The 27,150-nt window shown below is 36.5% G+C and overlaps 2 protein-coding genes across 9 annotated transcripts in view; both read right to left on the bottom strand.

The window, feature by feature from the left end:
- The window catches only part of LOC113089000 (glutamate receptor 2-like), a 30,996-nt gene extending 22,511 nt beyond the window's left edge, over nucleotides 1–8,485 (bottom strand). For all 8 annotated transcript variants that reach the window (XR_003286327.1, XM_026255894.1, XM_026255896.1 and 5 more), the window contains exons 1-2: nucleotides 8,206–8,485; nucleotides 7,852–7,992 (exon numbers count right to left, since the gene is read on the bottom strand). Coding sequence is in view for 7 of the 8 variants with exons in the window: in XM_026255894.1 (XP_026111679.1) it covers nucleotides 7,852–7,992; nucleotides 8,206–8,278 (214 nt within the window). In the remaining variant the exon portion in view is untranslated. The remainder of the gene's footprint in view (nucleotides 1–7,851; nucleotides 7,993–8,205) is intronic.
- A 1,744-nt stretch (nucleotides 8,486–10,229) lies between these two features.
- On the bottom strand, nucleotides 10,230–26,965 carry LOC113088998 (glycine receptor subunit beta-like). Its single transcript, XM_026255893.1, has 11 exons — nucleotides 26,516–26,965; nucleotides 23,481–23,609; nucleotides 22,905–23,011; nucleotides 21,907–21,974; nucleotides 21,180–21,406; nucleotides 19,496–19,578; nucleotides 19,187–19,327; nucleotides 17,171–17,323; nucleotides 15,215–15,363; nucleotides 13,222–13,371; nucleotides 10,230–11,296 (listed from the first exon to the last, which is right to left on the bottom strand). The coding sequence occupies exons 2-11, from the start codon at nucleotides 23,597–23,599 to the stop codon at nucleotides 11,000–11,002; spliced, it is 1,494 nt and encodes a 497-aa protein (XP_026111678.1). The 5' UTR covers nucleotides 23,600–23,609; nucleotides 26,516–26,965; the 3' UTR covers nucleotides 10,230–10,999.
- Between the last annotated feature and the right edge of the window lie 185 nt (nucleotides 26,966–27,150).

Below are 27,150 nucleotides of genomic sequence, written 5' to 3'. Positions count from 1 at the left end.
TTGATTTTATGGAGCTCAAACTGTAAACATGTAAATGTGACCAGCTTTGTTCAACTGAGGATACTTTTTAATGTTAATGACAGAAATATTGAACTGCTATCCACTGACCTTTTCTTTTTGATATGTGAAGGGCTCTAATACTGTCCATTAAGAATGGCTACTTTTGGCCTTCATAAACTTAACATATTTTATTTAAACATGTAGAACAAATGTACTGTGACTCTGAAATCTGTGAACTCTTCTATTCAGACACTGAGAAATAATAAACACTCACACGGTCACTGAGACATAGATGCTATTTCCCTGGAACTTAATTACATTCATTAATATTTGGTGTTTTATTTCTTTATGTGTTAATTAATGTTCAGTCTCTTTATGTTTATTCTTGTTCAATCTTGTTCGAGAACTGTAATTTTCATACCATTTGTTTCTCATGTCATAAAAAAATAAAACTTCCTAAATGACACATCTTGCTGTCGGTTGTTGTTGTTGTTTTATGGAAAACCCATAATAGAAGCTACAAGGTATTATAAGAACTATACAGAGGGGTTAGTTGAAAATAAACTATTATTAAAAAATAGTTCCCTTAAGGGAATGCATACTGAGTTTTTTACACTGTTGAAGAGTTGGATTCCCATGCTAAACATGGACAAAGTTTCAAAAATTAAGTTGTACGTTTGAAGGAGTATTTCTGTTCCAAAAATACTCCTTCCGGTGTGTCACAAGTTTCGGAAAGTTTTTTTCGAGTATGGCTCTGTGTGACGTTAGATGGAGTGGAATTTCCTTATATGGGTCCTAAAGCACTTCTCCCGGAAGAGCACGCGCTCCCATATAGCAGAGCACAGACATTCACTGATCAGAGCGAGAGCGTCGCGAAATGTCACAAAAGAAGTGTGTTTTTGGTTGCCAGGGCAAGACAACCCTGCACAGATTACCAAAGAAAAAACAGCATTAAGGGACCAGTGGATGGAGTTTATTTTTACAGAGCATCAACGGAGTTGTGCAAGTGTTTGAGTTTGTTCCCTGCATTTCGAAGATGCTTGTTTTACAAAAAAAGGCCCAGTTTGACGACGGATTTGCACATCGTTTATTTCTTAAGGATAATGCAGTCCCAACGAAAAGGGTCATGATCGTGTGTTGGAACCACAGGCGGTGAGTAAAACTGCTTCAAATATCTCTGTGTTGTTAACTTAGCTATCAGCGTGTAAGCACATCAAATAAACAACATGCAATATTGTCATCAAACTGCACTTTACACAAGTACAGCTTAAAAAAAAAAAAGACGACATAAAGTGGAACTATATACAGTTAAGCAAATATATACAGTTTCAGTACATACCACATAGAGACGTTGTTGCTGATGCTGCTCTTGTTAAATTTCAGACTCTGGATCTGATTCTGGATCATAAATATACGCTGAATCTGACTGTTAGCCATGGTTTATTTTTGGATGTTTTTTTCCTCACGGTAATGTCACAGCTTCCAAACGCTCTCAACGCAAAAGCCTACTGGCGCTCGTGATTCTTTAGCTCCGCCCACACGTCACGCCTCCAGTCACTCGTGTTTTTCCGGGAAAAATCGGTACAGACTATCTTTCTCTTATGAATATAATAAAACTAAAGACTTTTTGGAGTAATGAAGGATGCAGTACTACTCTATAGGTACTCAAGATTAACAGGATATTGAGTGAAAACGAGCATTTCACCCCCTTAATAAGACCATTAAGGTTCTTCATAGCACTTTCAAAGCATGATTCTTTATGAAACTTAAATAAAAGGGATTCATTAAGGATCTGGAACTGTTTAGAACCATTTTCCCTAACAGTGCATAGCATTAGTTCTAATACAAAAAAAGAAAAAAAAAAACATTTTAATGGATTTTCCGATTAATGACAAAGAAGGTAAACTCTGTCAACTGATTGGATCTGTCAGCAGTTATTGGCATAAACATTAAAGTCAACTGACAAGACAGTCTATCCGTCAAACTGTGCTAATCAGAAATCATAGCTGTTTCTGCATTCAGCCCTGAACGAGGGAGAGATGCACCCACATTTGCATTTGGTCCAGGGCATATCACATATCACTCCTGTCATTTATCATTTGAATATGGAAATGTTACTGAGACTTTATGACAGAAAATAGCCTTTGCCAAAGCTTCAAAGTCTCCCCCTAAATTCAGTGTGAATATTTAATGAACATCACACATAAACGCACCCCTACATCGCAATGAAACTGCAACTGAATCCAATAGTAAATTGTGGTTTCACAGTTCACTTTGTCTTTGATTTGGGAACATTTCCAAAGTCAGAGCATTCCTACGTGTTCCTGCATTTACACACATACCGTAATGGGAATGTGACATCCCAACATGACATCTTCTTATTTATCCGTAAGTACACTTGGGAAACTCATACTTCAGATGTGGTCATTCGTTCTTACAATGCCACACATTCAAGTCAGAAAAAAAATGGAAGAGTCTAAACAAAACAATTATACTATGAAAAATTAACCCAACATTTCCTAGTTTCTCACTTAAACTTCCCTTTATTCATGTGCTCAAAACGTGTTATTACTCAAATATGAGTATAAATGAGTTAAACTATACCAACACTCAACTGACTTGAGCCAAATAATGACACTATTATCTTCTGTTGAGTTTCTTTTTAGCTGAGCTCACTTCATGATCAATGAACTTTGCAACATTCACACTGTTACTGAACCAAATTTAGTTAACAATGAACTAACAGCTAAAAAAGAGACTATTGTCTTTTAGAGCTATGATGGCACATCAGTTGAATTAAATGTGAATGCACCATGTTGTGACATTTCACCCATGCACAAATATCTGCTCAAGTCACAACCCTTGATAACAAGCTCACCTCTTAATAACAATGACATTATACCTACTTTTTTATCTCACTTCTGACTGATTGATGGGCTCATCTGTCCTCTAACAACACACAATCATCTTTAACCTTCAAAAACATGTTTCCTCTGTAATGATCAGGTTTATATTCTTGCAGACACACACACATTAATGACTTTATAAGAGCTATTTTCCCTGAAGAGCACCAAATCATAACGTCACATTCCTCATTGAAATGTCAGCTGTGTTCTCCTGATTAACTAATGCTTTAAATGAACCCTGCTTTACTTGACCCCTCTCTCTCTTTCTGTTCCTCAAGGTGATTGCAGATTGTAGGGATCGAGGGACTGTCAGAAAAGGAGAGAAAATACTCAGTCACTCATTCTTCATTCTGTCTTCAGCACTAAATCCTCCACACCCCTTTTTGGACACACTGATGTGAATATCTTTAATATAGCACACACACACACACACAGACACACCATCATCATGCTGCCTTCAACATGCTGGTGGTTGACTGTGCATGTGAAAGAAACAGATTTAGATAGTAGAAGTGACTGATCTTAATATATATATATGCCAGCAGAAACTGCCGTTTCGGTGTGTTTTATGGATTTTTATTTCATATACACAATAAATTAGATTCGTCACAAAAACATCATTATATTTGGGTGTCTGTGACATAAAAAAAATAAAATAAAATAAAATAAAATAAAAAAAACAATTAAAATAATTGAAATGGGAAAATAATCATCTAAAAAAAATTCAATTCCGCTTAAAAAAAAGTGGCATCTGCAAGATTTGTTAATGATTTTGAAAGTCTTACGCTCACCAAGGCTGTATTTAGCTGGTCACAGTAAAAGAGTAAAGAGTAATATTGTTAGATTGACTTGTATTTTAATATATTTTGAAATGGAATATATTCTTGTGATGCAAACCTTTTTTTCAGCATGATTGCTCAGTGTCACATGATCCTTCAGAAATCATTCTAATATGCTGATTTGTTGCTCAAGAAACATTTCGGATTATTATCAAATTGAAAACAATTGCACAGCTTAATATTCTTGTGCAAACCACAATACTAAAATATTTTTTTATATATTATACATTTATTATTGTTACTTGTGATCAAATTAAAGCACCCCCCTTCAAAAAATTATATATATATATATATATATATATATATAAAATTAATAAAATAAAATAAAAGCTGTAATGTACAGTCAGCATGTCAGCAGTGGTCTTGTATCATCTTGAAATGGTTTATTGTTCAATAATAACTGGGTGACTGCACATACATGCCCATGAAATATTACTTTAAGTTGAAACATTTATATATTATAATGTTAGGTTAGATGATATGTGAAAAATGGATAGCCTGAATGCACTGTAAGTCGCTTTGGATAAAAGCGTCTGCTAAATGCATACATTTAATTTTTAATTAATTTAATAATTTTAGAATGTGACAAAAATTGAATTTAGTTACCTCTCAAAAAAGACAGATAAGTTAGCATTGAAAAAAAAAACTGCCCTTATTAATACTGCGATTAACCAACTAGAATCAAGGAATCCACGGAGCCGTGTTGTGTTCTGATTGTTAGTGCATCACAGGAAGAGCTGCTGTTGTTTGGTGATAGCATCTCATAACTGACAGCAAGCTGGAGGCACTGTACGCTCAGCGTTAACATTAAGGTGTTATTCAACCTAAATATTGAAGAAAAGCTGCTGGATTCCAGGAACACAAACTCTAATATCATCAAGGAATGTATATAAGCAAATGGGATTATCCCCAAAAAAATCATGCCATTTAAAATCTTTGAACAGAATAACAGAGACTGTTGCACACAAAAGAATATGATACAACATATAACAGCAAAAACAATTCCTAACATACTAGAGCACATATCTGTCAATAGAATTGGATGATTCAGGTTACAAACAAGTGATAAAAGAGGGTGTGTTGAAACAGAAATGTGTTTTTTGCTATGGCAGACCATAAACTGTCTAAACAGTAGGGTTTTCTGGCAAAGTAATTCTCATCATCATAATGTTTATATCATTCAGAGAAAATCCTGCTTAATGCCATGTATGTATCAGCATCAGTGGCATGCAGCGGTCCACACACTTCTTCTTTTTATGTTTTGTTTTGTTTTGTTTTTATAAATCAAATATTAAGTTACACTAAAACATTAAACACATTAAATTTGTGAATGCAGAACACGCACAAAAACCAAGAGGCGGGATTTATCAAATGAACCTATCATAGTGCAATAGAGGCATTGCCTCACATCATATTTTTTTTTGCAATATTTGATTTGTTTTATTTGGTCACACTTTAGTTTAGGGACTAATTCTCACTAACATCTGCCTCAAAAAACTTCTAATTAATATTTAGTAAGGTGATTGTTAAGTGTAGATATGGGGTAGGATTAAGGAATCTATAATATGGACATGCAGAATAATATGTGCTTTATAAGCACTGCTAAACAGCCAATAAACTAGTAATATGCATGCTAATAAACAACTTGTTAATAGTGAGAACTGGTCCCTGAACTAAAGTGTTAGTTTTTTTATTTTGGTACTATGAATTATTTACCATCCAATTTTTTTGAGGAGGCATTGCTTCCCTTGCATCCTCAGAGGAATTGTCCCTGTGGGTAAATGCAATGGGAAAGGAAATTCCTTCTGTGCAGTAAACATACACCATAATGTTGGTCTAGGCATGTTTGTATACAGTCAGACTAAATAATAGGCCAATTCATCTTCCAGGTGCAGTGAACACGTTCTATATTTGCAAGCCTAAAGCAGTAAACACAAACCCCTATTCTTCACACTTTCTTACAATCAAATGCCTAAGCAATTTTCAAAATGTTATGTACGTGCACCCTGCAGTATAATTGAGATTTTCCGTGCATGATTTATGTATGTGTGGGACAGGTATGTGTGGGTGGCCAAGCCATTCCCATGAATCAGCAGTAGTTCAGGCTATTGACAGACACAGACTTGTCGCAGTGAAGCTCACATCGCAAAGCATCAGTGTTTGACATCAAAAGCAGCCATGCAGACTGAGAGACAACTCATTCAGGTTAATGCATTGGGTGAAAACTACACTAAAGATGCCAAGCCAAGTGTCTCCACAGTCCATGTTTGCGCACATCTTGTCTTCACAGACCTCATTCAAGCAATGTGTTTGTTTGCTAGTGTAAAACATTCAAATTGTCATGCATTTGCTTCTATGATGTCTAATGATGTCTTACAATTTGCAATTGTTAAACAAAAGGTAATTTAATATATCTATAAAATATTAATTATTCCTCAAAAGCCTGCTTATTAGATTCCGGAGTAGTGGTGGAAGAACTGAATCATTTCTGTGAATCCGTTCTTGCAAACAGTTTGTTTCAAAACATACAGTATTTTAAAAATTAATTTGCATCAAGACATAGTGTGGATTCTGCCATTTTGACGTGACAAATTAAAAATGCACTTTAATTGTACTCTTTTTTTTTTTTTTTTAAATATGCATGTGGTAAATACATATTGCGGTTTATTATGCAGATTTTTTGCCCAGTTCAGTCTGTTGCGAGCATGATTCAGTTCATAAAAATGTGAATGCATTTACATAAATGTATATAAAACTTTAATGCATTTATATAAATAGTAATGGGAGATCTGACTCAATTTTTGTGACTAGTTTTGAGAACAGTTTGTTTCGAAGAAGCGTTTAAAAAAATATTAAATTCTTAATTTGTGTCATGCATAATTGACAGTCCCACTCCCAACCCCCATATTATATTATAAATGTTCTGAAACATTATTTTAACAAATTGTATGTAGCACATAAATACTTTATTGATGTTTACGTTTTTTTCCCGGTTTGGTCTGTTGTAGATATGCAATATATACAGCACATAGAAACAAATACATTCATATAAATGTAAATATAGCCTTCTCTAAATCTCAAAGACGTTTTATTTGTTACATTTTTACAAGATATTTTTCACCCTCACCTCATTCGTTCACATTTTCTTTTTAGGAAAGAGTTCAGTGAATCAGTGAGTTGTTGACTCGATTCAGTCTGATTCGTGAATGAATCGTTCAGGCCTGTTTTGTGAATGCATTGAACAGCGCTGACTGCAGCGTGTCTGGAAGCTGTGTAAAAAGCCAACAATTTCAAAGCATCTTCTAACCCTTTACACTGACACAAACTCACACGCACTAATAATTAATCAGATTTTTGAATCCTAACGCGTTTCATCCCTCAGTACTGCTCTTCAGATGGAAGATGCGTGGGGGAGGGAAGCGCGCGAGCTAGGTCCCTTTTTACGCCCTCGTGCCTCGCTTGTCATAAACCCTTGAATTATACACATATAGCATAATAAAATAAAGTGAAATTCGACCGTAAAACATTCGATAACGACAAAAGGCACTTAAATACTTTCGATGGAGGCAACCTGCTGTTTCATTTGCCATCGAATTGTGCAGATGCTGCTAAAACGGGGCCATCTCCTCTCCTCCTCCGTTACTGTGGAAACCATCATCATGCTGCTCCCGCGAATGCCAATTATCTCATCCCCCCAAAAAAAACCCGGTTTACATAACCACCATCTTCCCAGTGCATAGTTTGCACACCTAGACAGCCAGAACCAAAATGTGCCACAGTCGAGACTCATTAAAAGCATAAAGTGCTTCAAAGATGATGAACCCATTGTTTGCCAACATCAAGGGTTGCGTGAACGGATAGCAAACCAGCGTTAATAATAGAACATATGTAAGCAGGCGAATAGGAATAACACACATAACCTGCCATAAAGCCTCCTGTAATATTTAACGCGGCATGACTGGAGGATGAATGAATAATAGGGAGGAAACCTAGCCGAGCTATGATCATCACACCTGTGCATGGGTAGACTAATTCATAACAGCACCCAGATTAGAATATATAAGAAATAAATTAGCTCATGTGGGGGGGAAATCTCATTGACTTACAGCAATTTGTAATGGCGAAGCTGTTAGCCACCTCCAGGTTATCAATGTGAGGAGTGAGGCGGAATTCGCTCGTGCCGAACTGAACCATTCCGATCCGAAACGCGCTGTACTCTTGATCTGCTCCTCTGGGGAACAGGCCACCTGAGAAGATAACGCATTAAAACATGATTCAAAATTCAGTCGTGAGAACAATCTCGTCTCATATTCTAAAATTAGACATTGCTTTATCACGAAAATCTCACATGGCACACAAGCAAAAAAAAAAAAATGTTTATGTTATTTCTTTTATCAGCCGTATCAAGTCAGAATGTGATGCCTGTGGTGTAAAGGCGCAGACAGGTGAAGTGCGCTCACCGATTTGGACGCTTGGAGATCCGCCGAGCGTCAGTCCCCATAACGCGGGGAAGAGGAGACCCGACAAAATCATCGTCTTCTGCTTATCCCCGCGCCCGCATCCAACGAACGCGCACTGTTCACAAAACAGCGAATCGACACATGTTAAAACTGTTACAGGGTCAAAACGCAGATGCTCTCGTTATACCGCGGTGCTGGTGAGCGAAAGAGCGGGCGAGATGATGCGGGAGTCTTGCCCTCCTCCTTTGCGGCTCCGTCCCTGTGAATCGTTTCAGCTCGGCGGACACGGTAAGAATACTGATGAAGACGAAAAAAGCCGAGCGGAGCCGAAGCTGCTCCTGCTGTGAACGCGCATGGAGAGAGGCGCGCGCTCGCTCTGGGAGACTGGCTTATTAGCTTCTTTGGGTTAAAGGATTGCGATTCATCGATCTTATTCATTAGTGTAATATATGTCGCGTAATCTCTTATGGTTATGAATTTATTGATTGAGCCAGAGTGGTGACAGATGTAATCCAATAGGTTTGGGTTCCCCATCTTCTGAAATACATTGTAATGAACAGCTTAACCACCTTCACTCGGACTAATCAATAACTGACACACACCCATTACACGTATTGTTACCTAGAATTGGCTCAGACCAAAGACCGAAGCGATGGACCCCAAAAATAAGTGTTGTATCTTTAAAGGAGTTCACCCAAAAATAAAAACGTGCACATTTCACCTTTTCACAGTTTTTAAAAAAACACAGTACAAAATATCTGACCCTGAATTTCCTTGAGCTTGTGAGCCATTATTGTAAATTAAGGCATGTTACCTAGTTTTTAACAACTAAAGTAAAAATGAAAATAAAGTTTAGCTCTTATTAACAACATTGCAATTTAGGTCACAATGATGAGGCATTTATCATATCACACAAGTGTGTACACACTCTAGCTTCCGGTTGTTGTTGTCGTTGTTGTTACAGCAATTGTCCCACAATGCCCTGTCTGGCACACAGCGAAGTAATTCCCAGCATGAGCAGCAGAGAGCAGTGAAGTCTGTGGAAGCATGACCCTACAAATCACATATCCATCCATGTGTGTGTGTGTGTGTGTGTGAGTGTCTGTCTGCTGTGTGCCATAGGCTGCAGTGAACATGACCTACCATGAAAAGCTCAATGAATAATATGCCAAATTTGTATAAGTTCCATTATTTCAAATGTCCCTCCTGTCAAACAAAACCTGAAACTGCACGTGGTGCATCTACTGTTCATGAACCATTCCAACACATTAAGTGCTGAACGTTTAAGAGACTAAAGAACACTGTAAGAATATGAAGCAGTGTTTTCCTTCATTTAATTAATCAAATCACTTTGCAGACATCAATCATTAAAAAAGATTTAGCCGGTTGCATGATACTCAATTTGCCCTCGTTCCAAACATTTGTATGTAAATATAGAACTTACATAAAATGTTACATATGTGTTAACTTTGCAACAATTTGATATTTTACAAGGATTTAGATTATATAAGTCAGAGCTCAACGTACATATTTAATAACCAAAAGTGTGGTACAATGCACACAGGCATGAATTAGTAGGAGAAAATTAACATACTAAAATAAAACATCAGAACATAATATGTTGTTTTGTTATATAGTTTACCTTGGGTTTTAAATAATAGCTGTATAATCTTGTCAAATAATAGTGAAATTGTTTCCATTGATTAAGCCCAGTCCTATAAACACAAAAGTAGTTATTCCTTAAGTATTCAACTTGATTTGTATCTTCGAGGAAGGTGTGTGCAAAACAGCAATACTGATAAATATTAGGTATTCTTTTTTTCTTTCTGCGTAAATGCTGTGACAGAGCTCTTGTCAGGCGACTGCACACAAGAATCATCACAAGTGCAGCATTAAAGCTGTTAAATATGGCTAAATATATGCACAAAAAATATTTACTCAAATAGATTTTGAAAAGACAACCAGTTGTAAATCAATATGGAAATATTCAAGATTCAAGATTCAAGATTTTTATTCGTCACATACACGATTATATAGAGAATATATAACCAGCAGTAAAATGTGAGTAATGTAATAAAAGAGTAATAAAAGAGTATTACAATGATGATTGCATTTGGTTACAATTTGAGTACTGTGCGTTGAGTCAAAGTACGGGAAAGGGAGATTTTGTCTAAAATAGTCTTCACAAAAGGTTGGAAGGTCTGTATGTTATTTTTGTATGAGTTTATGTTAAGCTGTGTCAACAGCACAAACATCTGCTCATCCAAAATAACAGACAAGAGGATGATGATGATGAAGGATCTTTATTGTATGGCAGTACAACAGCAGTTAGTATGGCAGTACAACAGCAGTTAAATCCCTTCTTCTTACTTCTAGACTCATATCCAATAATACCATTATATATACTGCATGTTGTCTGAGTCCAGATCTGATACAGTCTTTCTTTCAGTAAAAGCAAATTGTTGCCTGAGTTTATAAACAATTGACAATTATGGATGCTTTGCATGGGACATCATGGACATCTAGCACTTTGGACCAAACACAGCTGAACACACTGTCTGTAAAGTCATGCTACAAAGTTTACTTGTATTAAAGCTGCACATTTCAAAAAGCGTTTTATGAGAAAAAATAGAAATAAGCAGGACTATATAAAACTGACAGACCAACATAACAGACATCAAAGATTGAAAACGATGAACACTTGAATGTTTTGTTCATGCTGGATTATCACCCTCATCGACATAAAAGCACACGCACACATACATAATCACACGCGTACATACACTTTGTGATGTCACAGGTAGACAGACCAGTAGATAACATTGAAGAAGAGGAAGGTGAAAGGGAACAGAGCTCGTGCATAGAGATCAATCCGTTTAGCAGCGGATGGAATGACAGGTTTTGGAGGCGCCGGCTTCTTGTTGTTCTTTTTCTGTGATTTGCCGGCAGCGTCTGTGACCTCTATGGGCTTGCCGTAACAGTCGAAGTTTGAGAGTTCGAAATCTCGTGGAAGAGAACCGACAATACTGAAATCATTTGAGCGCAGATCAGATTTCGAAGTACACACCTTCTTACAGCGGTTTTCCACAACCTACACAAACACAAAAGACATCTGAATACATACAAGAATATCTATCTATCTATCTATCTATCTATCTATCTATCTATCTATCTTCCCTCCATCCATTCATCCATCCATCCATCTACCTGTTATCCGTCCATCCATCCATCATACATTTCTCTCCATCCATCCATCTGCAGATCCATGAATCCATCCATCACCTTGCTTGCTTTTGTCTGTCCATCATATCCTACATCTCTCTCTCTCCATCCATCCATCCATCGATCCTCAATATATATCTCTATCTCCATCCATCCATGAATCCATCCATCCATCCTCCATATATATCTCTATCTCCATCCATCCATCTGATATCCATCCATCATCCATCCTACATATCTCACCTTCCATCGATCAGTCCATCCATCCATGCATCCATCCACCCATTCATCTGTCTGTCATCCATCCATCCATTCATCTCTTTCATCCATCCATTCCTCCATCTATCCATCATACATATCTCTCCATCCATCCATCTGTCCATCCATCCATCTGTCCATCCATCCATCTGTCCATCCATCCATCCATGAATCCATCCCTCTCCTTGCTTGCTTTGTCCATCCATCCATCAATCCATCCTAGATATCACTCTCAATCCATCCATCCTCCATATATATCTCTATCTCCATCCATCCATCTGTCATCCATCCATCATCTATCATACATATCTCACCTTCCATAGATCCATCCATCCATCCTACATTACTCACCATCCATCCATCCATCATCCATCCTACATATCTCACCTTCCATCGATCAGTCCATCCATCCATGCATCCATCCACCCATTCATCTGTCTGTCATCCATCCATCCATTCATCTCTTTCATCCATCCATTCCTCCATCTATCCATCATACATATCTCTCCATCCATCCATCTGTCCATCCATCCATCTGTCCATCCATCCATCTGTCCATCCATCCATCCATGAATCCATCCCTCTCCTTGCTTGCTTTGTCCATCCATCCATCAATCCATCCTAGATATCACTCTCAATCCATCCATCCTCCATATATATCTCTATCTCCATCCATCCATCTGTCATCCATCCATCATCTATCATACATATCTCACCTTCCATAGATCCATCCATCCATCCTACATTACTCACCATCCATCCATCTGTCCGTTTATGCATCAATCCATCTGTCCATCCATCCATCCATCCATCTATCTTTTTTATCCATCCATCCATCTCCTTGCTTCCGTCCACCCATCTATCAATCCATCCATCACCCATCTCTTTCATCCATCTCTTACATCCATCCATGCATTCTTCTCTTTCGTCCATCCATCCATCCATCTATCTATTATTAATTTAACAAAATGAAGTATAAGTCAAAACCTTCAAAATAACTTTAGTCAGTTTGGTCCATTAGGTGCTAAATGATAAACATGTGATTGGTGCCCTATATTTTATTCTAAAGATGACCAGTTTCTCAACTTCAAACTTCAGTGAAGCCATTTCAGTCATCATCACAAGCCATTTCTCTTAAATATTGTTTGTAATATGACCTCTCCCACTCAAACACACACACACACACACTTGTGAACCCCTGTGCTGCTCTATCATAGCTTCAGGCCTCGTTGCTGTCGGGTCACATTACTCTCAGTCCCCCAGAATCCTCTGCTCTTCTCTGAACCCATCCCACTGAGCACACACTCAGAGCAGGAGTCTCAATTACAGCCATTTCATCTCCCCATTAACACACACACACACACACACACACACACACACACACACACATTAATCTTAGATAAAGTGAAGACATACACACACATCCTACACGTCGCACACATTCATATGAATACACACATTTTCTGCATTAGAGCGCAAACATGAATGCACGCATTCGTCTTAATTAAAGGAATTAACATGTATACACACACTGACCTGTAGTGTGCTGACATGTATAGGTGTCCCTCCAGTGCCATTGGCACTGTTAGTCTTAGCTAGTGTCTTGTTCTCTTTTTCTCTTGCTTTATCTTTCTGAGTCATCTTTGCCTTCTCTTCCTCAATGCGCTTGGGACTGTTCAGCATCACCTGGGACACAGCATACAGACGGAGCAAATTAACGCAATGCAAACGTTCCCTATCGACCTCAGAAAGCAACGACCATCATGAGAAAACAACAATGTTATATGATTTAATTAATCTATCGAATTTATTCCATACTTTGAAGCAAGGCACATTATTCAGGTTTAATGTTTCAACCTAAAAAAGGGACAACTTTGACATTTTGTTATCAAATGCAATGATATTCATACACTTCATACAAATTTAGTTTAAGTGTCCAACGAACAAATACTGTGCTTCCAAAAAATTAAAAATTTTTTTATATAATATAATATATATAATATAATTTTAGGCCCATTGTATTGCAATCTTCTATCCTTTTGTTTCCATTATATTGATTGCTCAATCACACATCTCCTTATTGGCGGAAGTCATATTGCACACAAATAGATATAAATTGGCCATATTTAAAACGAAATATTGCTGCTTTGTAAATTTTTCCATGAGAGAATTCAAATTACATTTAAAAGTATACATATATTTATTTATACACAAAATCAGTTTCAGTTCAGTTTACTTTCATACAGTACACTTTTTATATTTCTGGATTTCCAGCACAAAATTAAGAACACATTACTCGGTAATTACATTATTATTCAGCTCTGTTATCCCAGTTTTGCAGAAAAAATGGACAGTTTAACCACATGAACTGTATGTTTGTTTCATAGTTCAGGAGGAGTTCACTGTTCCTTTGAAATGCATTATTCTTGCGGTTTCTGTCCTGTTTTCAGTTTTCAGGCTTTGATTACAGATCTATTTTCTCTTCTCAGAAAAAGTGCATTTCCGTGTCTACCTTTTTCGCTTCCTATTTAAGGAACAGCTATATAAGAAATGTTGGGTACTGGAGAAAGTCAAATCCAAACACAAATCCTGCTAATATGTCCTAAAACATATCACAAAACAAGACTGGAGTGAGAACACATCAGTTAGTTTTAAGTGACCATTTGTTTCATAATCGTGAAACACTACAGTTTCAAGAACTATGTTAAGATTTTTTTATTCAGATTATTATTATTATTATAGTGGCTACACTAGACAATAAGGTTTCAGTTAACTATATTTAATAGGTTAATCAACAAAAGCATAGCAACAACATGGTATACATTTGTTACAGTATTTATAAATCTTTCTTAAAATTATTTAATAATAAATAGAATGGTTCATTGTCAGTCCAATAATATTAATAGATATACTTTTTTACATAATTAATTTATTGAATTGAATTCAAAATTAACTAAGTATTTTTCATTTTACATTTGATACTGTAATATACTGTAATGTATGACCTTTACTGCTTTTAGCAAAATAATTTTGCATTAGCAGCAATAGATTGTTATATGAAGGTCTCACATTTGCAAAACTGTAAATACCACTTATGCACACTGTTATACAGTATTGTACATAAGAATATTTTCCTTTTTTTAATTAGATTTAGTTTTAAGCTGTAAGTTTGTAAAAAAAAAAAAATATATATATATATATATATATATATATATGCAAAAAGTACTTACGCAAAGTTAATTAAGCCAGGCAAAGGAAACCCATTTTACTCCAAAATTCAGTGGTATTTTCACTACAGAATGTTATTTAAAAAAAAACATAATTTCAAATGCAAATCAGATTTTCACTGTGGACAAAATAAACGGAGAGTGTAAAATTTTAAGCAATTTTATTTTCTAAAAGTTGACACAGGGCTCAAAGTGTGAAACACCCACACAGTGTCCTGAAGCGGCTAAATCTGTAGTTCTGCAACGGCCCGACTCGAGGAAATATATGAATACAAGACAAGAGCAGACATGTGCATACACACCTGAACCACAGCGTACTCCACAAGAGAGGCAAAACCAAACAGCAAACAGGCAATCATCCAGATATCAATGGCTTTCACATAGGAGACCTTAGGAAGCTCAGACGCTAGAGACATACACTCAGACGACAGCGACAGGACAGACAGAATACCTAAAGAGAGAGACAGACAGACAGGAGAGACAGAAGGAAAAATCCCACATACTGTAACTACATAAATCATATTACTGTGCGCTGCTCTTGAGTTTCTTCTCACTTTAGCACAAGTTATACAATGATTTATGATGCTTTAATGTTCAAACTGACCTGGGAGTGACAGCCGTCCCTGAAATGGACAGATGAATAAATGAGAGAAAGGAATGAAGGAGAGGTGGAGCCTATGAAAGGAGGAAGATGGAGAGATGAGAGAGGGAAAACGGGCCGGATTACAGGTAATCAAGGGAATGACTGACGGAGGAAGCTCTCAGAGTAAGTGGAAAGATTCGTTAACATTTGTACCCCTCTGTGTGTCCAGAAGTTTCATATACATTTCAAATATAAATGTTTAGAATTTATTTTTAAATACTTAGATGATTGAAAGTTTTAGCAAAACCAGGACAGATTTTAATTTCAGTACATTGAGTAATTTTTATTTAAAATTATATAACTTAATATATGTATTTTATAAAGCTGTTTTTTATTCCGGGGATAAATATGGATAAATTAAAAAGATGAGAAGAGAGAAATTCAGGACTGGGTGACTTGCTATAATTTATTTATTTATTTATTTATTTATTATGCTGCCCCATTAGAAGTTAATTGAAGCTCAAGAAAGCACATAACTAAAGGATCTTAGTTTTTTTTTTTTTTTATGAATACAATTTAATAAAAAAAAATGTTTAAATGGTAATTTATTATGAAAAATATTTTATTATTTTGATGATTATAAATGATTAATTATTTATTCCAAATATAAAAATAAATAATGAATGAATTTATTCTGCAAGGATATGTTAAATTAATAAAAAAAAGTTGCGGTAAATTATAAATTGTTACAAAAAAATCGATTTCAAATAAATGTTCTTTCAAATGTTTTATTCATCAAAGAATCCAGAAAAACATGCATCATAGTTTCAATAAAAATATGAAGCAGCACAACTATATACAACATTGATAATAATCCGAAATGTTTCTTGAGCAGCAGTAGAATGATTTCTGAAGATCATGTGACACTGAAGAGTGGAGTAATGATGCTGAAAATACAGCTCTGATCACAGCGATAAATTACATTTTAAAATATATTCACATAGAAAATAGTTATTTTAAACTGTAATACGATTTCACAATATTACAGTTTTGCTATCAAATAAATGCAGCTTTGGTGATCATAAGAATTTTTTTTTTTACCCCACACATTTAAAGTGCTCCTATTATACTATTTCCATCATTGCATTTGATGCTGTGTATAATGTCTCAGTTCCCAGCATATTTGGACCAGCTGGTTCCACTGAATCACAACCTGAGGGTATGATAAATTATAACTATGGCAGTGGGCGTATTGTTTCTGACACACGCTGTAAATGGTGGACCAATCACAACAGATTTGGCCATCTTACCAATCAGAGGCTCATGGAAAGGAAGGGGTTTAGAAAGACTAAATCATTTGAGAACTGGAAAATGAGGTGATATTAAATGCATATTTTGAGAAAATGAAAGGTTTTTTTTTTTTAGCTTGCATGCATGCAATCTTATTGTAAGAGAAAATAAAACGTGTCATAATAAGGGCACTTTAAACAGTATATATAAATTGAGAAATATAATTTGTTAATTATTAGAATTTTGTATTTACAAAGCCTGCACATAAAATCCCATGGCTTATTAAATCATAAATGCAATATAAGAAAGATAAGGGTCATCACACACAACACTGCAGTTCTAATAACAGCTAATGTAAGTGGTGTTCATCTGAAGACTGACTCACCTAAAGGGACTCGAGCTGCACTGGCGTCTGGGTTTATCCAGAAGGACAGCCATGACAGGACCACAATCAGCAGGGTGGGAGCATAAACACCCATCATATAGAAGCCCACCTGCCTCCTGAGAGTGAAGATGACTTCCACACATGTATAATAACCTATAGAGGATGCATTAAACATGAAATCAAAGTCTTGAAATCGTTCCTATGAAATGCTTTTTATGCACTGTATAGGACAGGTTTTATTGTTTTACCCTTGTCCCAGATGTCAGTGGGGCGAATGAGATGAAATATGAGATGATAGTGATGATAGTGATAGTGAATATTCACGAAACTGTAAATGTCACTCGTGAACAGAATATTATTATTGCCCGTCATTTCCAATTTGGAATGTCAGTTTGTCAAATATTCCAAAAGTTCAGTTCTGTGTCCTCGGGATACATAAAATGCTGGCTATGAAATTAGTCTTAGTAAGACAAAGGAGTCTGCCATATTATGCCAAAAATGTTTCCATCACTGTCATTTTCACCTCAGAACGCTATCAAGCAAATTGCATGATTTTTTTTATGAAGTGTAGTGAAAATAACAGTTACTAGCTTAGACGAAATTACAAAAATAAAACAGTTTGAAAAAACGATTTCCCAAAAGTCCACAGTGCCAAACGTTAAAGTTAAAGAAACAGTTCAGTGTTTCTGTTTGTGTGTGTGTGTGTGTGTGTGTGTGTGTGTGTGCATTTGCAGATTCCCTTAGAGTTCATCTGTCTCCTGGAGTCATTGTGAAATCCCTGTTGAACACTGAACATCTGTCAAAAAACACTAAATAAACTACAACAAAAAATATCAAACACAATTAATTAGAGGAGCACAAGCTCTATTTTGGCAAATTAAGTGGAGCAAAAATGAATCCATTAATGTCTATATTTAGATGTCTTATACATGCATACAGCCATAAATAACACGCAGCTTTTGTCTTCACAATACATTAACTGATGGACTGGAGTGGTGTGGATTATTGTGATGTTTTTATCAGCTGTTTGGACTCTCATTCTGACGGCACCCATTCAATGCACAGCATCCATTGGTGAGCAAGTCATCCAATGCTACATTTCTCCAAATCACTCGCACACATCTCTAGAGTGTTCATTTTAAAGCAGTATATCATCACTGACAGAAATGAAGAACAGACCAGTTCATTAAGAAACACGAGGCTAAACCTCTGACTTGTGTCTCATGTGCGGAGACCATCGTCAGAATGCAAATAAACCTTTTTCTCAAGAAACACAACCAGCTCTGAGCTCTGTGTGACTGTTTTACCGTAAAATAATTAACGAGATCATTAAGAGCAGGCTGTAGGTGTTCTTTTTATCGTCTTGTTTATGGTGTGACTGTGTTTGATCATTCATGTGAACGTGTGTGTGTGTGTGTGTGTGTAATCTTAGCAAGTTACGCTCATGCTGTTCTGTTCTCTTACATAAGAAGTCAATACTGTATTATGTAATAGATTCCCACAGGAGAAATACACTCCAATACTTCTAAAACTATACTTTATTTTAAAGGTACACATATGAGTATGTGTGTTTATGAATGGGCAAAGTAAGTAATGGATAATGTACAGTCAGTAGGTTATTATTCCAAAATAATATATATTTTTAATAACCTGAAGGGTCTTATTTTGAAATAATGACCGACTGACTATACACTGTGCCTCATGGCTACCTAAATAATTAAATGTGAAATTTTGATTAGAAATTATAATGCGAGTACAAAGAGACATCATTGAATGAATTTATGAATGGATGCCAAGCTACCCATCTCAGAGGTATTGAATCATTTGAGTCTGAACTAGGACAGTAAAAGAGCTATGAGGTGTACGTTTCCTTACTTGCATGAGTGTGTGTGTGTGTGTGTGTTTGTGTGTGCTATTCTTGAGCTGTTACCTTCCTGAAAACCATGTCCCATTTCAGTGTCACCCTCTTTTAATATGTATGCAGATATGAGTGTGTTTTTATATGTCAATCCATACCTGTTCCCGGGTAGAACTTTGTGCAATTTCCATACTTGATATCCTCTTGCTTTACATCAAACTGTGGCAAAGCAATCTCATCCATCTGAACAGGGTCTCCAGACTGCCACATAAACACCAGGTCCTTTGTGGTATAGCCAACTACACACACACACACACACACACACACACACAAAAAATTGACAAACATTTTACCTCATTCTTTCCATTATTACTCTCTCTTAAAATACAAATAAAACATATTAGTTTCATTTTATTGCAGGAGTACCAGTTTGTGTGTGTGTGTGTGTGTGTGTGTGTTTTACTTACAGCTCTCTAACTGCATCTTGCAGAGCTGGGTGTCCATAGGAAACAGCGTTAGATCCAGAGGGCAAGAAAGAGTGACAGACAATCTGAAAAAAGAGAGAATTTATGTAAATAGGTAGCCAGTTTTTTTAGAGTTTAAAACAGACGGACGTGAGCAAGAGAGAGTGTGTGAAGAGAGGATACACACACACACTGCAAGGCTCATTAGTCCTGAGTGCATGTGGAGCAGCAGCAGCAGATGAGAGAGAGAGAGAGCGAGAGAGAGAGAGAGAGAGAGAGAGAGAAAGAGAAAGAGAGAGAGAGAGAGAGAGCGAAAGAGAAAGAGAGAGAAAGAATCACACTCTAAGGCGCTCTCTCTCTCTCACACACACACACACACACGGCTAAGCAAAGATGTAGCATATTCTCTCATCTGCCTCAAAGACCCTTTCAGCTTGAGCAAACAGCCATGGCTTCAAACATTCTTCTATCTAAATGCTGCGGTTAAAGATCAGAGCAGAAAAAATTGAAAGAAAAACAGCAAGTTTAATATATAGCAAGAAAGTGTCCAATGAAAAATGTGAATGCAAGAAGAATCATTCCAATAGATCATTCAGCAAAACAAATGTAACTCGAACACATTGCCAGAGGTGTAATAAGCATTTTACATCTGTGAAATAAATCAACTCCAAGGGTAGATTTGAAACGGAAAATAATAACACTGATAAACTGCAATTAGCATTTGACATATGTTTTTTTTTTAATGTGATATAAACAGTTTTTCCTCATATTTATCAGTACATACTGTTTAGGCCTAATTCTAATCTGCTGCAAACCATATGGTGAATATTGCATTAATCACTGATGTTCTCTGATACAAAACTCTAAACTTTCTGAAACAGAATAAAGAGATTATAATATTAGATTTGAATTGGATGCTATATAATGATTAAAAAGGTCTTAGAATGGAGACTGCTTTAAATTTAATCAAAAATGCAGCAATGACATTCATCTTCACTACCATTCAAAAGTCTGGGGTTGCTTTCATAAGTCTCTTGTACTTACCAAGGATTCATGTATTTATCTGAGTAAAAACACAGTATAAACAGTAACACTTCTAAAGTCATTCTAATATGCTTAGTTGATGCTAAAGAAGCATTTCTTATTATTTTTAATGTTGAAAACATAAAAAAAAACTGTGATACTTTTGAGTTTATTTATTGTAAAATGTAAAAGTCTTTAATGACTCTTTTGAGCAACTTAATGCATTCCTGCTGAATGAAGATAATACTTGCTTAAAAAAAAATCTTACTGACCACAGTGGGAGTTGGAGAAGCAGCTTTTAGGAACAACATTGCAGACACAAAACACACACACAATAGATTTGTATCCCTTATAAGGGCAAAACATGGAATTTTATAATACAACTATTAAAAGTGAATAACTTACTGGAAACTATACACTGAACAATGGTGTTATTATTATAATATTGCCACTGTATTATTAAAACAATAAACTTAAGCAGTGCACTTGAGGCTTATTAACCAAAACTGAAAAATATACATGTCCATATATAATAATGCATGTTTTTGTAAGTTTGCATTTTGCACCACAGAGCAATGCAGTACATGCAGTAAAAAGTTTAATTCAATGCTACACTGTTGCTTATTTATTTTCTTAAACTGTAAATCATCTGACCGTGACTTACCTCATGCTGATGAGGATATCTCCATTGCGGAAAATGAACAGAAGTATGTTTTCCTGTGTGACATCATGAAAATTAGCACTTTTTTCATTGGCGAAAAACAGATCTGGCTTCCACAGGCACTGGAACATTTTTGGATCCACGGTCAATGCATCGGACTTAAAATCAGTTGGTAGCCGCAGCCGTGGGTCATTCCAGCGCTGACGCAGGAATATATTAACACGGTAATCCTGGACATGAAGCGTACAGTTAGTCTTGGTACGATGTAGGGTAAACAGAAAGTATACTGTCAATCGATCAAACGAACATTTAACAAGACTGCATGCTTGACTAATATGCTATAAATGATGCAAAGAAAAGATTTGGTCAGATAGAATATATTACATGTGATCAAAAAACAAAAAACTGTTTTAAGTCTCTGAGGTATATTTTTAGCAATTGCCAAAAAAACATTGTATATGGGTCAAAATTGTCGATTTTTCTTTTATGCCAAAAATCTTTAAGATATTTTGTAAATTTCCTACTGTAAATATTAAAAAAAATAATTTTTGTTTAGTAATATGCATTGCTGTGAACTTCATTTGGACAACTTTAAAGGTGATTTTCTCAATATTCAGCTTTCAGATGATGCATAAATTTCAATTTAAAAAAAATGACACTGGTTTTGTGGTCCAGGGTCACAAATAAGTAAGTTACGCACGCATATTAACTACTGCTTTTTTTTTCTTACCATTGTAGTCTCCTGGATCGACCCAAAGCTGTTGATGAAGATGTTCACCTTGTCCTCCACTGGGATACCTGCAAACACATGATAGGAATATAATAATGCACATCAACCACGTGTGTAAAAGATGTGTGCTATTCTCAGATTCACCAAAGTGCAAAATAAATAGTTGCAAATTGCACTGTAGGATGTGAGAACTCGGGACCTTGGCAGATGTCCATTGATCTAATAGAGTTTCGTTCAGACATTTTCTTCTTCTGCTGGGTTCAGAATGACATGTTCTGGTTCTATAGGGTCTTGTGATGCCCAGCAGCACGACGGGGGAGAATATCCAATTACTGTGTACAATACATACTCTGCCATTCTCTGACACTGTGATTAAATGATCATTCTAATGAAGTCCTTCATTATGTTATTCATGATGTTTGTGTAAAAAGTGCAAGAGCTGAATTTTATAGTTGTTTCATGAACATTGCTAGAGGTTTGAGAGGTTTGATAACCAGGGTATGACATGAATATTAAAATGCATCAAAAATATCTGATGCATTTCCAAGTGAAAAGGATAAAAATATTCGAAAAATAAAAATGGTCAGCAGAAAAGGAAGGGCATATTCCAAAGACTAAATATTTTGGTAGCACTTTACAATAAGGTACAATTCATTAATATTAATGAATCCATAAATGTAAATCATAAAATCTCATAATATTTCATAATGTGTGTTTAGAAATTAAGAAATCAACACTGACTTACTTTATATTTATAAAACTGCATTTTGTTAACTGTTAGTTCATAATGCTTAATGTATTAGCTCAAGGATATTTTGTTTATTTATAGTTATATTTATTGTTCCCAATGGAGCCTTACTGTCAGCTGAAAATGTGTTTAATATTTTTGTGCATTTCTGAGTGGGCCATTTAGTTTATTCATTGACTATAGCAGGGTTTGATTTGCAAGGAAAATATTAAATAAAAAAAGGAAAGAAAAGATAAGTAAATCTCAGTACCTTTAAAGTTTGGTCGTATTCGTGAGTCATAGGTCATCATCAAGCGGTTGAGTATGTTACTTGTTGAGTTTGCTGGGACTCTGTCCAGGTCCTCTGCTGATAACTGACTGGCAATGTCAAAACAGACACACACACGCTATACTGGCAGTACATCATATATCAAAGTCATACAAGGATGAAACTTGCCCTGATAAAGAGTAAAAGCCCTCTCAGATTCAAGAACTATTCAATATTCAACACATCATTCCTCTGGAATAACGTCTGCTATGAGAAAATGCAGTAAAACGCACAGATACTTCTTTATGCTTAGTCATTTAGATATGGCCCTGGATATGTTTAGCTGGATCTGTTAGTATGTAATCGAGAGCATTGAGAAGGACACAGCTGATCCTGGACCAGTGCTAACAGTGCTATCCAGTCTGGCAGGCTCCTAAATTTATGGCCAGACTTTCACTCTGCTTAACAGCATTGCAATTCTCCATGACTGATATCCTTGCATTCTTGGAAGCCTTAAATGATTATGGGACCAGCACACGTATGTGTGTATGCGAGTGTGTTGCTGCCCGGGAGACTTACGAGGGACAGACGACCTGTTTGCCTTTTTTCCCCTTCTTGGGTTTGCCTCCTTCTTTGGCAAAGCTCACTGCAGAGAACTGTATTAACAGCATCAACAAGATCAGCCCTTTGAGAAGCATGACTGCACACCTGCAACGCGCACAGACACATGAGTCAGCACAAACATGAATGCAGTCTAACTGTGGCATTTATTATGTTAGTGCCACACAAACATATATAAAACATCAGTAATAAAGGCATGTAAAGGATTTTTCTTCAAATCATTAACTTGTAAATATAGCTTAATATTTGCTCAACCTCTGGCCATCTAAGATATAGATGAGATTGGATGACTTGCTCACCAATGGATGCTCTGCAGTGAATGGGTGCCGTCAGAATGAGAGTCCAAACAGCTGATAAAAACATCACAGTAATCCACAACACTCCAGTTCATCAGTTAATGTATTGTGAAGTGAAAAGGTATGTGCTTGTAAGAAAATAATCCATCAGCAGGACAATTTTAACTTTAAATCATCACTTCTGGCCATGAGTCTAAAAAATCCATTCTCCTCACATCGAGATGACTTTTCCAATAAGCAGTGTATAGACAGAAGATACTTTAGAAGCAATGGTTTAATTATTCCCAATAGTGAATTAGTTTCTTATAAACACAGCTTTTCTCTTCACAAGATGTTAAGTGATGGACTGGAGAGGTGTGGATTACTTCTGGATTACTGTAAAGCTTTTATCAGCTGTTTGGACTTGCATTCTGACGGCACCCATTCACTGCAGTGCATCCATGGCTGAGGAAGTGTACTCATTTACATCTTGGATGGCCTGCGGGTGAGCACATTTTCAGCACATTTTCATTTTTGGGTGAATTGTTCCTTTAATCATTTAATTTAAACAAGTTACTGCTGTTAAAGACAAATTCAGAATTTTCTTAGAAAAGCATTAACAAACAAATAAAGTGAAATCTATGGCTATATGTTGTATTGTTTTATATTTCTCCCGCACAAATGTGACCCTGGAGCACAAAACCAGTCTTAAGTCACTGGGGTGTATTTTTAGCAATAGCCAAAAAAATAAATAAAAAAATAAAAAAATAAAAACCATTGTATTTTTATATTTTTTCTTTTTTCTTTTAGGATCATGTTATATGATGATATTTTGTAATTTCCTATCATAAATACGTAAAAACTTAATTTTTGATTAGTAATATGCACTGCTAATTATTCATTTGGACAATTTAAAGGGGATTATCTCAGTATTTAGATATTTTTGGCACCCTAAGAAGCCAGATATTCAAATAGTTGTATCTCGGTCAAATATTGTCAGATCCTAAAAAACTTTCCTAAAGCTTTCCAATGATGTATAAATCTCAATTTTCAATTTCCGTGAAAATAGAAACAGTTCACCAAACACACATTCACCTGAGGACATGTTGTCATAGCTTTTACGTTCTAGGTTGTCACAATGAAACATTAAATTGTCCATTAAACAGTGGGTATAGAAAAGAATAACCCCCTTTAAAACAATCACATTTTATTGCTTTGCAGCCTGACATGAAGACAGTTTTTGTTTTATCCAGCTGCATTTACTCATTTCAACTTATAACATCCAAATGATCGTTTAAACACTAACATGTAAGGTACAAAACACCAGTACATCAGGTGTAGCTATTTAAATTCATTTGACTTTCAGCTGTGCTCATTTTGATCACCCCAGCATGAAAAGAGATTTCCTTGAGAATTTCAGTCCTTGGTAGTGCAACTGAAGCAAACAAACAACTATGGGTGGCAAGACACTGTCAAAAGATCTCAGGGACAAAGCTGTGGACAGGCACAAGTCAGAAGATTGATACAAACACATTTCAAAGGCTTTATCAATGCATAGAAGCACAGTGAAGTCTGTTTTTAAGAAGTGGAAGGTATTTGGTATAACACAGTCGCTCCAAACTGGATGAAAGAGTCAGAGAGGCAACCGAGAGTCCCACAGCAACTCTGAAGCAGCTGCAGGAATTTATGTGACGACAGTCTCACAAATGTGGCTCGTATGGCAGGGTTGCAAGAAAAAAGCCGCTCCTCAAGAAAGGCCACATGTGAGACTGAGCTTTGAAGATTCTGAGGCAGATGAGACTAGAATTGAATTATTTAGCCTCAACACCAAATTATATGTCTAGTGGAAATCCAATACAGCTCACCATCTAAATAACAGTAAAGCATGGAGGTGATGATAACCTGTTATGAGGGTGTTTCTCTGCAGCAGGACTGGAGCTCTTGTCTGAACAGAAGGGAATGGATGTGGGAAAATAGGAAAATCTGCTTTCCTTCCAACCTGACAATGGCCCACAGAGGCCGAAGGAGAACAATCTGAATGCCTTTGCATGACAGTCAGAGCCCAGACTGAAAATCTGTGGGATGACTTGAAGACTGCAGTCCACAAACTGTCATCATCAAATTTATATGAACTTGAGCAGTTCTGCAAAGAAGACAGCAAATATAGCAAAGTCTAGATGTGTAAAGTTAGTAGAGACAAATCCCTACAGAATAGGCTAAAGGCTGTAATTAAAGCATAAGGTGCAGAAGGGGCTGCTGATCCCTTTTCCAACCCAGTGATTCTGTTTTTTTCTTCTTACATGTTTGTTACATCCTTCACTTGGATGTTAGAATTCGTTTTTAACTGGATGCTTGTACAAAGTGTCTGCTTTTTGAGTATCTTGATATAGAAATGGCTTTTACTTAATAAACTGAATAACAATCTCGTCCAAACCCCCCTAGATCAGTTTGAGAGACGCGCTTTGATCAGACCTTGAGAATAATGTGCAGAATAATAACAGCTGAGTGAAAAACCCTCGGGAACGAATCCAGCACTAGATCCGAGGAGGACACACTCATCACACCATTAAACACTCCTCCAGACTTATACACGAAGACCAGTAAACACACGCGTAATAAGTCACTCTAAGAACTTGATAAATCACGCTGAACCGAGACAAGCGCGCGTCAGTGAGAACATCTGAACATAGGACAGAATATACAGACACGCAGTCTTACCTCAAGAAGAAAACACAGCAGATGTTAGTGTCCCCCGCTCAAACAAGCTTCCAGCAAACACACGGCCGTCATTGTACGTGCATCCACGCTCCGGGTTCAGTTTCGGTGTGGGTGATGATGGAGTGCGCGTGCACGCACCTGTCCCGCTGCAGTGATGCTGCTGATGCTGAGCTCTCGCGTGATGCAGCAAGCTCTGTCCCGCACCGGCGTCACTTTCTCCGCATGGATTTAAGTTATGAAACCCACTGAGCTACAGCACCACTGGGTGAATTCGAAGATATAAAGCACCCATGTTAAGCAAAATCAGAGTAGAAAAAATGTAAACTGTTGAACGCAGCAGCACATACACCTTTATCAAGAATGTGCGCTGTGATTAGATTAAGAATTCACGAGATGTTAGTGGTTTTGTGAACAGCTCCTCCTCACCTCGATGCGTCCTTCGTGTCACATTAAATCACTGCCCTCCCTGTAAACAGATTCACACTGAGCCCCAGAACTAAACGAGGGCATGGGATGGATAGAGAGAGAGAGAGAGAGAGAGAGAGAGAGAGAGAGACAGAGGGGAAGATAAATGATCCCATGTGAGAATGGGAATGAGAGAGAACAAGAGTCACACGAACATTGTGAAGGTACCC

Source organism: Carassius auratus, unplaced genomic scaffold (assembly GCF_003368295.1).
Source record: "Carassius auratus strain Wakin unplaced genomic scaffold, ASM336829v1 scaf_tig00048091, whole genome shotgun sequence".
NCBI classification, from domain to species: Eukaryota; Metazoa; Chordata; class Actinopteri; order Cypriniformes; family Cyprinidae; genus Carassius; species Carassius auratus.
This window is presented reverse-complemented; position numbering and strand designations above follow the sequence as displayed.